This window comes from Neoarius graeffei, chromosome 7, assembly GCF_027579695.1.
Source record: "Neoarius graeffei isolate fNeoGra1 chromosome 7, fNeoGra1.pri, whole genome shotgun sequence".
In the NCBI taxonomy this organism is placed as follows: Eukaryota; Metazoa; Chordata; class Actinopteri; order Siluriformes; family Ariidae; genus Neoarius; species Neoarius graeffei.
The window spans coordinates 24,763,208-24,777,231 of NC_083575.1; the positions used below are offsets into that span (position 1 = coordinate 24,763,208).

General features: G+C 39.7%; 1 protein-coding gene across 1 annotated transcript; it reads right to left on the reverse strand.

Annotated features, from left to right (window-relative positions):
- Positions 1-3,695: 3,695 nt before the first annotated feature.
- On the reverse strand, positions 3,696-6,909 carry prokr1b (prokineticin receptor 1b). The gene is made up of 2 exons (XM_060924616.1): positions 6,449-6,909; positions 3,696-4,380 (listed from the first exon to the last, which is right to left on the reverse strand). The coding sequence occupies exons 1-2, from the start codon at positions 6,907-6,909 to the stop codon at positions 3,696-3,698; spliced, it is 1,146 nt and encodes a 381-aa protein (XP_060780599.1).
- Positions 6,910-14,024: the final 7,115 nt, after the last annotated feature.

The window sequence follows — 14,024 nt, forward strand, 5'->3', positions numbered from 1 at the left end:
AGTACGACAAATGTGATTAGTATAATGACTAGTAATTCTATTAGACAACAAACAATAAACGTGTCTCTAAACAGAGAACATAAGCAGATCTGCTGTTAGTCAGTGTAACTGAGACAAAGGCTACAAAAATTCATTAAAATGTAAATATGTATGTGAAAAATGAAGAAAGTACAGTAAGATGCAAATAAGACACAAATACTAAACTAGATTTATAAGAAATTAGTGTTTTGTAAAAAGGGCACAGTTTAATCATATTGGTGTTTAAATTTATTGATAGATTCTTTGGTGACTTGTTCAACATGGCATTTTTTATAATAACCATAAAGCAGCATAAGAGGCATGAATGCATCTTTGACATTTTTTTGTCCAAATGAATGAGTAATTGATTATTTACTTATTTATGATCAGTTGGTTTAGTAGTCAAATAATCACATACAAATATGAATTCAGTGTCATTTAGTAGCTACTGTATGTATAACTTCAAGCAGGCAAAACTTTAAAAGCTATACGGCCTTTTGATTTCATAAAATCGGTGAAATTTAGTTCCCTCTGAAATTTGGTCATTGTGATATGTGTGTTTATTTCTGTAATATCTCAAACAAACAAACAAACAAACAAACAAACAAACAAACAAAAAACCTTAGGCCATTCTGTGGCTGGAAAGTTATGTAATTTCAGAGGATTCCCGAGCAAATAATGTGCATGAAATCGCTCGCTTCGTGCAGTCAAGCAGACAGAAGTCGTCCGTATGCACATGTGCAGGTTTACTGTCTTCTTCCTCTTCTTCTTCTTTTGGGTTTTACAGCAGTTGGCATCCACAGTGTTGCATTACTACCATCTACAGGTTTACCTTTGAGCGTGCACTGACAGTTCCATCATTTTGCCACTAAATGAACAGCTGATCACACCGAGGTGCTCGCTGACCGCCGATATTTATTAGTTTGGTCCTGCGTTTCCTTTCCTTCACAACATAATGCCTTTTCTTCTCGCTTTCCATTACTGTAGTCTGTCTTTCACATTTCATTCGCATCCTCCATTTTTTTCTCCTTTCTGTTTCAAATTTGTATCCCACAATGCCTTGCACGAACAGGGAAAGCCCACCACATGATGCATAATGTAGTATCTTGAATTGGGTCATGGTGAAGCAGAAAAAAATAGCAGAGAATTTAGGGCCACATGGCCCTAAATTCATTAATTGTTCTATTAGAAAAAAAAAACCCTAATAACATTGGAAGTCTGTGAGTCGAATTCAGTAGCTTACGGTCCACTAAACAATAATAATTGGGTGTCAGGGAAAATTTTTTTATGACCTACACTTGAAAAATCTGAAAGGCAGTCCTGCCTTTAAGTACAAGAGGACAATTTTGTTCTCAAGTTTAAATTTATTTGTCATAACTTCATGCACAAGAGAAAATATGAAGAGACAGTAAAAAAAAAAAAAGTTACTACAAAATAACTCTTTAGGTGTTAATTACTGGAAATAAACCTTTTGTCATGGTCTCTAAGTAATAACAAGCTTATGAGCAACCCACTTGAAATGATCTACTGACATCCTTATTAAAGGAGAAATACTGCTATATAAATTTACACAGAGGCATGCAAGACAATAACAGAGAAATATTCACTTGTTTGGGTTTAATTAATAAACCCTTAAATATTAAAACTGCACATTTTCACTGAAAAAGGACTTTGATCACCAAAACCACTGTACAGCTTAACAACACAGACAGAGATACTTATTAATACAGTGGTGCTTGAAAGTTTGTGAACCCTTTCGAATTTTCTATATTTCTGCAATAAATATGACCTAAAACATCATCAGATTTTCACACAAGTCCTAAAAGTAGATAAAGAGAACCCAGTTAAACAAATGAAACAAAAATATTATACTTGGTCATTTATTTATTGAGGAAAATGATCCAATATTACATATCTGTGAGTGGCAAAAGTATGTGAACCTCTAGGATTAGCAGTTAATTTGAAGGTGAAATTAGAGTCAGGTGTTTTCAATCAATGGGATGACAATCAGGTGTGAGTGGGCACCCTGTTTTATTTAAAGAACAGGGATCTATCAAAGTCTGATCTTCACAACGCATGTCTGTGGAAGTGTATCATGGCACGAACAAAGGAGATTTCTGAGGACCTCAGAAAAAGTGTTGTTGATGCTCATCAGGCTGGAAAAGGTTACAAAACCATCTCTAAAGAGTTTGGACTCCACCAATCCACAGTCAGACAGATTGTGTATAAATGGAGGAAATTCAAGACCATTGTTACCCTCCCTAGGAGTGGTCAACCAACAAAGATCACTCCAAGAGCAAGGCATGTAATAGTCGGTGAGGTCACAAAGGACCCCAGGGTAACTTCTAAGCCAACATTTCTCAACCTTTTTTCAGTCACGGCACCCTTCAGAAGTATGCAAATTCTCAAGGCACCCCCATATAAAATATACGCAGTCACGCTGACCATACGCTGACCCCGGCAGTGACATTGTGACATGGGAAAGGGGGCCGTGAGACAAATTTTGATGATGCATGAGACGGCGATGATCTGCATTAGTGTAACTATTGTTTTTTTGGAATTTTAATTCATTTTATTTATTACAATGTTAGAATATATAATTTTTTGACGGCACCCGTAACGAAGCCACATGGCATCCCCGGTTGAGAAAGGCTGTTCTAAGCGACTGAAGACCTCTCTTACATTGGCTAATGTTCATGAGTCCACCGTCAGAAGGACACTGAACAACAATGGTGTGCATGGCAGGGTTGCAAGGAGAAAGCCACTGCTCTCCAAAAAGAACATTGCTGCTCGTCTGCAGTTTACTAAAGATCACGTGGACAAGCCAGAAGGCTATTGGAAAAATGTTTTGTGGACGGATGAGACCAAAATAGAACTTTTTGGTTTAAATGAGAAGCGTTATGTTTGGAGAAAGGAAAACACTGCATTCCAGCATAAGAACCTTATCCCATCTGTGAAACATGGTGGTGGTAGTATCATGGCTTGGGCCTCTTTTGCTGCATCTGGGCCAGGACAGCTTGCCATCATTGATGGAACAATGAATTCTGAATTATACCAGCAAATTCTAAAAGAAAATATCAGGGCATCTGTCCATGAACTGAATCTCAAGAGAAGGTGGGTCATGCAGCAAGACAACGACCCTAAGCACACAAGTCATTCTACCCAAAGAATGGTTAAAAATGAACAGCAGAGGTTCACATACTTTTGAATAAAGATGAAAGCAGAGGTTCATACACTTTTGCCACTCACTGATATGTAATATTGGATCATTTTTCTCAATAAATAAATGACCAAGTATAATTATCTACTTTTAGGAAATGTGTGAAAATCTGATGATGTTTTAGGTCATATTTATGCAGAAATATAGAAAATTCTACAGGATTCACAAACTTTCAAGCACCAATGTAAGTAAATAATGCATGTGACTTAAATCTGAATGGGGTTGGATTCAAATTTTATCCAATGTGCTGTAGATAAAACTAAACTCATTACTGGAATTATTTTTCTTTTTTACTTTCAGTTGCACTGTCAATGGTTAGCAACACTGCTAAAGTAAAGGCTAAACCATACAATGGCTTTCTCAAATGAGGTTAACTTTATGGATAGGTGACTCAATTCTGCTGAAGATCTGCACTGGTCTAAGACAGCTACAAATCAACTGTTTTTTTTTTTTTTTTTTACCTCATTTGTATACAGTCAATTTCCTCAGTCACAGGCATGGACAGTGTCCTCACATCTGTCTTCCTAGAGGTGTATGTGGATTTCCAACGAAGTAGTACAATTCTCTTGAAATACATTGCTGTGCTATTCTTCACACTGACAAAGCAAAAGGTGTTGATCATACTGTTGCTCATGGCAATACACTCAATTATGTAAAATGCCACCAGTGAGTTCTTCTCCCTGGAAATAAGGGTTGGGTAAAAATCACGCAGAATGGTGTAGCCATAATAAGGGACCCAGCAGAGAATGTATGCTGTGAGGATCCCAATGAGCACCATGACTGTCTTCTTCCGGCAACGCAAGCGCTTCCGGATCTGATCTGTCTGGAAACCAGGGACACTTTTGAACCAAAGCTCCCTGGAGATGCGCATGTAGCACAGGGCCATGCTCAGGACTGGGCAAAAGAACTCCACGGCAAAAATGAAGAGATAGTAGGAACGGTAGTAAAGCTGCTGGTCCACTGTCCAGATCTGAGCACAGAAGGTTTTACTGCGATTGGCACTGTGAGGCACTTTGGTCGCAGAAGTAAAGTACGCAGATGGTATGGATATGATGACCGGAACAATCCACACACCTGTTATCAAACAGTAGGCAGTCTGATGTTTCATCCTGGGCCTTAATGGGTGAATGATTGCCATGTACCTGAAAAGACATCACAAGTTTTATCCCAAGCTTCTAAAGACATCTGCATGCCAATTCATCAATTCAGATAGTGCTATGCATGGATGTCTCAGATTAATTAAAGTGTTGCATTATCAGTTTAGATCTTTACATTTTTCCTCTCCTTTATACTGTTAAAACACCACAGTATGGGCTAGTTCAGCTGGGCTTGCATAGTTCAAAGAGCGTACTATGCCATTAAGTGCATACAAATTGAAGTATCATAATTGTACAGTAATCATACTTTAAAAGGTATCAAGAAACTTTAGAGTATTTTGTAACAATATAATTGTATCCAGTTGCGGCATCAGTTTTATCATAGCCGAGTTTAAATGGCCAATGTGTGCAAGTTTATAAACTAATAAAAATAAAAAGTTGCACAAAGTGACATAGTTTCAACCATAGCCTTAAGTTGTGACCTAAAATTGACACCTATCTCCGAGCAGGTGCAATATTCACTGTAAATAAAACGTATTCTGTTCAAAGTAAACAATGCTGTCGCATGCAGTCAGAGCATTTATTTGCACCTATAAAATCCATTTCTTGTGTGCTAATATGTGTATAGTCATGGACTATGAGCACTTGACATAGACATATCCCTGAATTAATTTCTATAAAGAAACATATTAACCTTATTAGACTTCAAATAGGCTATTTTAACATCAGTCAGCTTATCAGTCTCTTTCCTTGTGTAGTACAAATTGTCATCAAATTGAGATATTGGTAAGTTTGTATACACCATAATATATACAGTATTAATACAGTAGTTTACCATTAATGTAATACTATCCTCTCAGTCAGAGTATTGACACCCATCCACCTGCTGTTTTATGCAGTTCTCTAATCAGCCAATCCCCTGACAGCAGCACAATGCATAGAATCATGCAGATACAAATCAAGAGCTTCAGTTAATGTTCACTTCAAACATCAGAATGGGAAAAAAAATTGTGATCTCTGTGACTTTCACTGTGGCATGGATGTTGGTGCCAGATGGACTGGTTTGAGTATTTCAGAAACTGCTGATCTCCTGTGGTTTTCACACACAGGAGTCTCTAGACTTTACACAGAATGGTGTGAAAAACAAAAAAACACTGAGTGAGTGACAGTTCTGTGGGTGGGAAATGTCTTGTTGATAAGAGAGGTCAGAGGAAAATGGCCTGATTGGTTTGAGCTGCCAGGAAGGATATAGCAACTCTTTACAACCGTGGTGAGCAGAAAAGCATCTCAGCATGCAACAGCAGAAGATCACACTGGGTTCCACAGGAACCAGGAATCTTAGAATCAAGAACAAGTTCCTATTAAAGAGGCTGGTGAGTATGTATGTATGTATGTATGTATGTATGTATGTATGTATGTATGTATGTATGTATGTATGTATGTTCATTTTGACAGCATGAGTGTTTTTGATATAGTTCATTACTAAAATGCCATAAAATGTGTTTTTTGAGTCCAAATACCAGAACAAAAGAAGTGGTATAAATACAAATACAAGATGAATAAACCGAGTCAGCACTTTATTGTAAAGCACAAGCCTTCTTGATTTTGTTCATTTATCTATATTTAAAATATAGCGAACTTGAAGTAAATATATGACATTGAAAATAAGATAGGCGTTAGCTAGATTTTGAACGCATCTCAATTGTAGCTGTAACATTTCCTGTTTATCTCAGATCATGTTTCTGATTGATTGGTGATACTGAAATACGTCACTCTGTGCAATGAAATTTTGATCTATGATCATTTTATGTACATATGAAATATCTTAAGTATTTGCTGTGCAATTAAAGTTCTACAAAGCACTAGTTTTAGAACGTTCAGAGAATTTTAGAGACTTGGAATCGATCCTCTTTGAAAAGCTACTTTGAAAGTAATTTTAAAAAGTGACTAAGTATCCCCTCTTTAGCTATTGTGAACTGAGCATAATCAACACCTGTCCAGGAGAAATGTCACACATGGTTATGTGACAGGTGGCTCTCACCAAATCACACCTCAGGGCTGTCTGTCGAAATACGATTATCTTCCACCAGGGAACACATTTAATTTCACTAACCTGTCCACAGCAATGGCCAGTAAGGCGTTGGTGGACACGTACAGAGACACAGTTCGGAGGTAGTTAACACAGACGCAGAGCACTTTCCCATGGTCCCAGGACAGCTGTTTTACTACATAGTAATCCACCAAGAAGGGGCAGCACACAACAGCCACAAGAAAATCAGAGATGGCCAGGTTTGCGATCAGGAGATTGGTGAGGTTTCGCAGCTTCTTGTAGCGGGCCAGGGTTACTATAAACAAGAAGTTACCAATGCCACACACTAGCATAATGCAGACAAGAACCACTCCAATAACAATGGTGGCCACAAAATACGCCAGGCCCTGAGTGGTGTCTGGCATTTCCTCAGCTGGGATCCCATAGTCCATTTCATAAAGGTCTAGGTAAGGATCATGCTTGTCTCTGGGCACTTGGCTGTCGGGGTCCACAAACACTACTGCCACATGTGTAATGTTTGCCATGATTAAGATGTGAGGGGTTTTGTTTTGCTTTTGTTTTAAAATTCTTGGTCTTTGCCTTAAATCTTCATTGCCTGGGTTAATCAGGTTATGACAGGTCACAGTTAGTAATCACAATGCCAGTCAGCAGTGATGGTCGTTTTCATGGCAGAATCCACATCCTTGTACACCAACCATCAGACACGTTACCCCTGTAATAGGAAATACACAAGTGCATATATTTTTTAATACAGTTTTGAAAGCAAAGCATGTATAATGAATTTCAGGAGCTAATTTTTTTTTTGGAAAACATTCAAAACATCAACTAAAATGGCAAACGGTCAATACCAATAAAAGATCAATTCTGTTTTGTTATCTATTTTCCTATGTTAGATATTTCTCAAATTCTAGGCCTCTTTTCCTCAACAATGCTAATGTGTTTTATGATAAAACATTTATGAGGTGAAAATTTATGAGGTGAAAATGAAAAAGCTAACAATTGCCTATAATAATAATAATAATAATAATAATAATAATAATAGGCGGCACGGTGGTGTAGTGATTAGCACTGTCGCCTCACAGCAAGAAGGTCCTGGGTTCGAGCCCAGCGGCCGACAAGGGCCTTTCTGTGTGGAGTTTGCATGTTCTCCCCGTGTCTGCGTGGGTTTCCTCCGGGTGCTCCGGTTTCCCCCACAGTCCAAAGACATGCAGGTTAGGCTAACTGGTGGCTCCAAATTGACCATAGGTGTGAATGTGAGCGTGAATGGTTGTGTCTATGTGTCAGCCCTGTGATGACTTGGCGACTTGTCCAGGGTGTACCCCATAATCAGCTGGGATAGGCTCCAGCTTGCCTGCGACCCTGTAGAACAGTATAAGCGGCTACAGATAATGGATGGATAATAATAATAATAATAATAATAATAATAGCAACTGTTCTGTAAAGTGCTTCCCAAGCAGGCTTACTGTATTTCCTTAGCCCATAAGAACCCAGACCCAATTCTCCTGAAGGGAAAATTATAGGGGATATAAAACAGACCAAATGGATCTCATAGAACACATTTCTGACATTCTGCCTTTTTTTTATTTTATTTTGAAATACAACCTTGTAGAGTCAAAAATCTATAATGTTACATACATTGGACGTTTATGGTAAATATGGAAGGGTCCAAATTTTCAATCCCCAAGGGTGGGGCTTGCCCTTCACATACTGCCTTATTTGGTTGTGTGTACCTCTGAAGGACACCATTTGCTCATCAACAGAGTTGTGCTCCTCTGGGATGATTTCAAGGCATTGTTTGCAAAACATATCAAGCCATGGATGAATCTTCCAACACTTATCTCCCACTTGCCTGTTAGACAAATCAGTGTTATCAGTGAAATGTAGAGATGTCAGTAGGGTCTGAAAATGGTTGCATGACATGTTGTCAGCCATCATAGAACACCTTGTGTCATTTTCCAAGTATCTACGATTTCCCGGCATTTGGCAAAGACCCATGTGCGGGTAGAGGCCAATCAGTATTTCCAGTTCTTTACTAGAGGTGTTAACATTGCTGTGATGTTCAGATTTTTGTACACTGTGCAAATTTGTTTGCTCCCTCAGTACCTCAAGCATTTCTGCTATTATGAACTTTTTGAAATACTCCAGAGTAGTAAGAAAATGGTCTGGAGGTGTGACGCTTTGTCCTTCAAATGTGCACACAGGAGTTTCAAAAGGTTTCTTTCTCCAAGTAATTTTTTTTCCTTTGACAGTTGTATTTTGCTGCCCAGGGTTTGTGTTTGGTTGCAGTCCTTCATCTAAATCACTTGATTTACTACTGTCCAAATCACTCGACCCACTTGAATCATCACTCTCTGTCTTTGTCATTGGGAGTGTAATTAAGGTCGTCAGGGTTTTCATCCGAGCTACCTTCACATCCCTCAAACTCATTGTCATCTTCTTGGATAATCTCCAGTGCATCCTGAACACTGAATAGATACTGGTTCTTGTATCTGTTCTTGTTATTCTACTAAAAAAAAAAAGTTAGAGATTGAAATAGGCCCAACACCTTGTTTATTTTATCTAGATACTATCCATCCATCCATCCATCCATCATCTGTAGCCACTTATCCTGTTCTACAGGGTCGCAGGCAAGCTGGAGCCTATCCCAGCTGACTATGGGCGAGAAGTGGGGTACACCCTGGACAAGTCACAAGGTTATCGCAGGGCTAACACAGAGATAAACAACCATTCACGCCTACGGTCAATTTGGAGCCATCAATTAGCCTAACCTACATGTCTTTGGACTGTGGGGGAAACCGGAGCACCTGGAGGAAACCCACGCAGACACAGGGAGAACATGCAAACTCCACACAGAAAGGCCCTCACCAACCACTGGGCTCGAACCCAGGACCTTCTTGCTGTGAGGCGACAGTGCTAACCACTACACCACCATACCGCCCTTATCTAGCTACTCATCTCATTATCTCTAGCCGCTTTATCCTGTTCTACAGGGTCACAGGCAAGCTGGAGCCTATCCCAGCTTGCCTGTGTATATCCCAGCTGACTACGGGCAAAAGGCGGGGTACACCTTGGACAAGTCGCCAGGTTATCGCAGGGCTGACACAGAGACAAACAACCATTCACACCTATGGTGAATTTGGAGCCACCAATTAGCCTAACCTGCATGTCTTTGGACTGTGGGGGAAACTGGAGCACCTGGAGGAAACCCACACAGACACAGGGAGAACATGCAAACTCCACACAGAAAGGCCCTCACCAGCCGCTGGGCTTGAACCCAGGACCTTGTTGCTGTGAGGCGACAGTGCTAACCACTACACCACCGTACCGCCCTTATCTAGCTACTAATATGCAAAAAATTTTTTCTGATATATTCATGATTTATCTAATTTGACATTATTTTTATGTTCACATTTTTTAAAATATGCTTTAAATTGAACAACAGAAAATATATTGATTCAGAATAACTAAATCTAAAACTAAATTAATTTAGCCATTCATTACCATTTTTCTTATTATGACAAAGATGTCACAGCGTGACTTCAGTGAATATTTTAAGGTTATAAACCCAGTGTGACGTATATGTCACAATATGATATTGTCGTAACTGGCTTTATATCAATTTGTTCAAGAAATATAGCCAAAACTGCTTAAATGTAATATTAAACATGTTACTAAAGCTTTAGAACTCTTGAATGTTCCAAAACTCACCTTAAGTAACAAAAAACAAGCTTTTTAAAATTAGCTTGTTCAGCCACATGTGCCAACTAGGTACACCACCATTTTGGAAATAATGCCATGGCAAGACAAATTCACACATTGTCACATGACTACATCAGGATGTTCAGTATATGCCACTTTGGAACTTCATGAGTTAAAATCAAGGATAAAGTTGTATAAGGAACTTTCTAGAACATTTAAAAAGTGTGTGATGCCTGTGTCACCATGGGTTCTTATGGGATAAGATCTGTATATTAGCACGGTTAAAGTAAATGCACATAGCCCCTTGTGAATAAAAAAGAAATCATTTAAACAAACTGCTTATCAATCAATATATCAAGATACAATATGTATATTTTTACTCATTCTTACTTAAGATGCATGCTGGATTCTAAAGTTCCTTGACCAACGCTGCAAGAAATGATAGCAAATTTAAGCATCCTGAATGCAGTCAAATGTACAATATCTAGTATTTTCTCAGATTACATTAAACCATTGAATCATTCTGTGATTATTACAGGTTTTCTCAGTAGCTTTGGTGCATTTGTCAGATCAGAATTTAAATTCTCAAAACTGTTTGTTCAAACTCCACATCCTCTAGTCAGTTGTGCTCATTATAAAAGCAATTTCCCATTATCTTGAACAAACAGCAAATGCTTTGGTACATCTCTGCAACTGATTGTGTACAATTGTCTACTGTTTTTTTTAATATTATCAACTGCTCATGTCGGTCAAAATGCATTATGCTGGTTCTCGCTTGAATCGTCCTACCACCCAAAACATCTAGGCATTATTTCATTACTTGAGTAATGAAAGTGTTGAACTAGTTGTCATAATCTGTCAGTCATATTTTACACATTTCTATTACTTTTTTGGTAAATGTGTCCTAAATTGATGAATTGGTCTCAGGTGAATCTTAACTTTCACTGATAAGGGCGAATGTGTGAAGCATCAGATCAACCAACGATCAACCAGTTCTCTACAATAGCTCAGAGGTGAATCCCATGAACCTTCAATTGGCAAGATATATTCACCACTCACTCCTCCTTCAGGCAATCTTTTTTCCCTTAAACTCAGGTCCTCTACCAGAGGCCTGGGAGTTTGAGGGTTCTGCATATTATCTTAGCTGTTCCTACGACTGTGCTTTTCTGGTCAGAGATCTCAAATGTTGTTCTGGGATCTGTTGGAGCCACTCTCCCAGTTTGGGGGTCACTGGACCGAAAGCTTCTATCACCACAGGGACCACTGTTGTCTTCATCTTCCACATGTTTTCTCGCTCTTCTTTCAGCTGTTGATACTACTTGAGCTTCTCAAGATCCTTTTTCCTGATGTTATTGTCACTTGGCATTGCCACATCTATCACCACAGCCTTGTTCTCCCGTTTGTCCACCACTACCACTACTTGGTTAGCCATTGCCAGTTTGTCTGTCTGTATCCGGAAGTCCTACAGGATCTTAGCTTGGCCATTCTCCACCACCTTTGGAGGTGTGTCCCACTTTGACCATGGGACTTCCAGTCCATACTCAGCACAGATGTTTCTGCAGCCACTTGGCTATGCCGATCCATGTACACTCTTCCTGCTAGCATCTTACACCCTGCTGTCATGTGCTGGATTGTCTCGGGAGCATCTCTGCACAGTCTGCACCTGGGGTCCTGCCTCGTGTGGTAGACCCCAGCTTCTGTTGATCTTGTGCATTGGGCCTATTCTTGTGCAGCTATGATTAGTGTGTCTGTGCTGTCTTCCAGTCCAGCTTTATCCAGCCACTGGTAGGATTTTTCAATATCAGCTACTTCTTCTATCTGCTGGTGGTACATCCCGTGCAGTGGTTTGTCTTTCCATGATGATTCCTCTTGCACTTCCTTCTCAGGTTTCTGCTGCCTGAAGTATTCACTAAACACTTCATCATTCGGGGCCATCTCCCTGATGTACTCATGGATCTCTGTTGTTTCATCCTGGATAGTGGCTCTGACACTCACTAGTCCTTGATTTCCTTCATTCCTCTTCACGTACAGCCTCAGGATGCTGGACCCTCCGTGCATTGTCAGGATTTTTCTTGTCCTGATGTCAGTGGCCTCTATCTCCTCCTTCGGCCAGCTTATTATGCCAGCAGGGTATCTGATGACTGGCAGGGCATAGGTGTTGATGGCCCAGACCTTGTTCTTCCCATTCAGCTGAATTCTCAGGAATTGCCTTACTCTCTGTAGGTATTTGGCTGTTGCTGCTTTCCTAGCAGCCTCTTCATGGTTGCCATTTGCCTGCAGGATTCCAAGGTTCTGAGAGTGCTGTTGATGTTGTACAGTTTCAAGCATTCCAGGATCCATGTGTGGGGCATTGAGTCATAGGCTTTCTTGTAGTCAATCCAGGTGGTGCATAGATTGGCATAGAAGAAAAAGAGTAAGGATGTGGGGTTGAAGGGTAAGGAGGCAAAAGAGAGGAAGAAGAAGAAGAGGCCAAGTACATAGGTGTGTTCCAGATGAAATAAGGGCCACAGTTGTGAACCATGTCCTCAATCCTGGGTGGCATGGTGGTGTAGTGGTTAGCACTGTTGCCTCACAGCAAGAAGATTCTGGGTTCAAGTCCAGTGGCCGACGGGGGCCTTTCTATGTGGAATTTGCATGTTCTCCCCATGTCTGTGTGGGTTTCCTCTGGGTGCTCCGGTTTCCCCCACAGTTCAAAGACATGCGGCTAGGTTAACATGGGGCAAGGCACCTAAACCCCCAACTGCTCCCCGGGTGCTGTAGCATAGCTGCCCACTGCTCTGGGTATGTGTGTGTGTTCACTTGTATGTGTGCATATGGGTGTTCACTGCTTGAGATGGGTTAAATGCAGAGGATGAATTTCACTTTGCATGTGACAAATAAAGGCTTCTTCTTCTTCAATCATGGCCTTACAATGACTGAGGCTGGTCGAAGGGTGCAGGCAAACTGAAAGAGAAACCACTGTATCCTCAATCATACAAACATTTTGTTGGGAGAACAGCTGGTTAATCCAAAAATGTGCACTGTACTGTATATGCAGTAATACTGTATACTTACTGTAAAGCTTCAAAGTACAGAATTCCACTTGCGTTTACATTTATTCATTGTACTATACTATATTTGTGTATTTATGCATTATAGCGTATTTACAATACAGTAATTATATTGATTCAAACATTACCTTACTGCATTTCACTGTACTGTACTATAGCACACAGGACTGCAAAACTACCTCACAGAGATGGCCGAGGGTAAAAACTTTTAATCATATCCAGTCCAGTCTCTTGCAATCAATCCCCCCCCCCCCCCCCCCCCCCACAAACACAGTAATGTATAACTTTGTAGTATTGACATTGTTATACCACACAGGAAAAAAAGTGCTGCCTTGTGTATTTTCAGTCAGTTTTCAGAAATTACTTACAGAGCAAACTGTTAGATTGACAACGTGACTAAACATTCTATCTTGCTCATAAACAACGGCACAAGGACTCGTCATTCTGATGGTACTCACAGTTTCACTGGCATAAATATTTGCTTTTGAGACATAAACTCAGCATTTTGAGCAAGTTACGTGCTTTTGCAGGTAATCCACTGTGTTTTGCAGTTTGCACACGTTGTTTCGAGAAATGCATCAAAGTGACTGAGAAAAACTGCAATGTGTACTTAGGGCCTTTGGTTGATTGGATGGAATTTAAGCATTACTAAACATAAAACAGCCTAAAATAAGTTATAAGAGTAGAAGTTCATAGATGTTCAATAATCCTTGCAGGCCTTTTTGCATTTAATCACTGACAGTAACTACAACAAACATTCTGAAATTTTACAACATTTCTGTGTAGGCATAGAGACTTTTTCCTCGGTTAAACAACAACATATATAATCCCCTTTTTATCAAATATAAACAATACACTTAAAAAAAATCAAATTAGTTCATACTGTCTGA

Bases quoted from the DNA above. Each gene is read 5' to 3' on its own strand.
- prokr1b (XM_060924616.1), bottom strand. From the start codon at position 6,909: ATGGCAAACATTACACATGTGGCAGTAGTGTTTGTGGACCCCGACAGC. The intron at 4,381-6,448 runs GTTAGTGAAATT...ATGTCTTTTCAG, and splicing joins CTGGCCATTGCTGTGGACAG to GTACATGGCAATCATTCACC.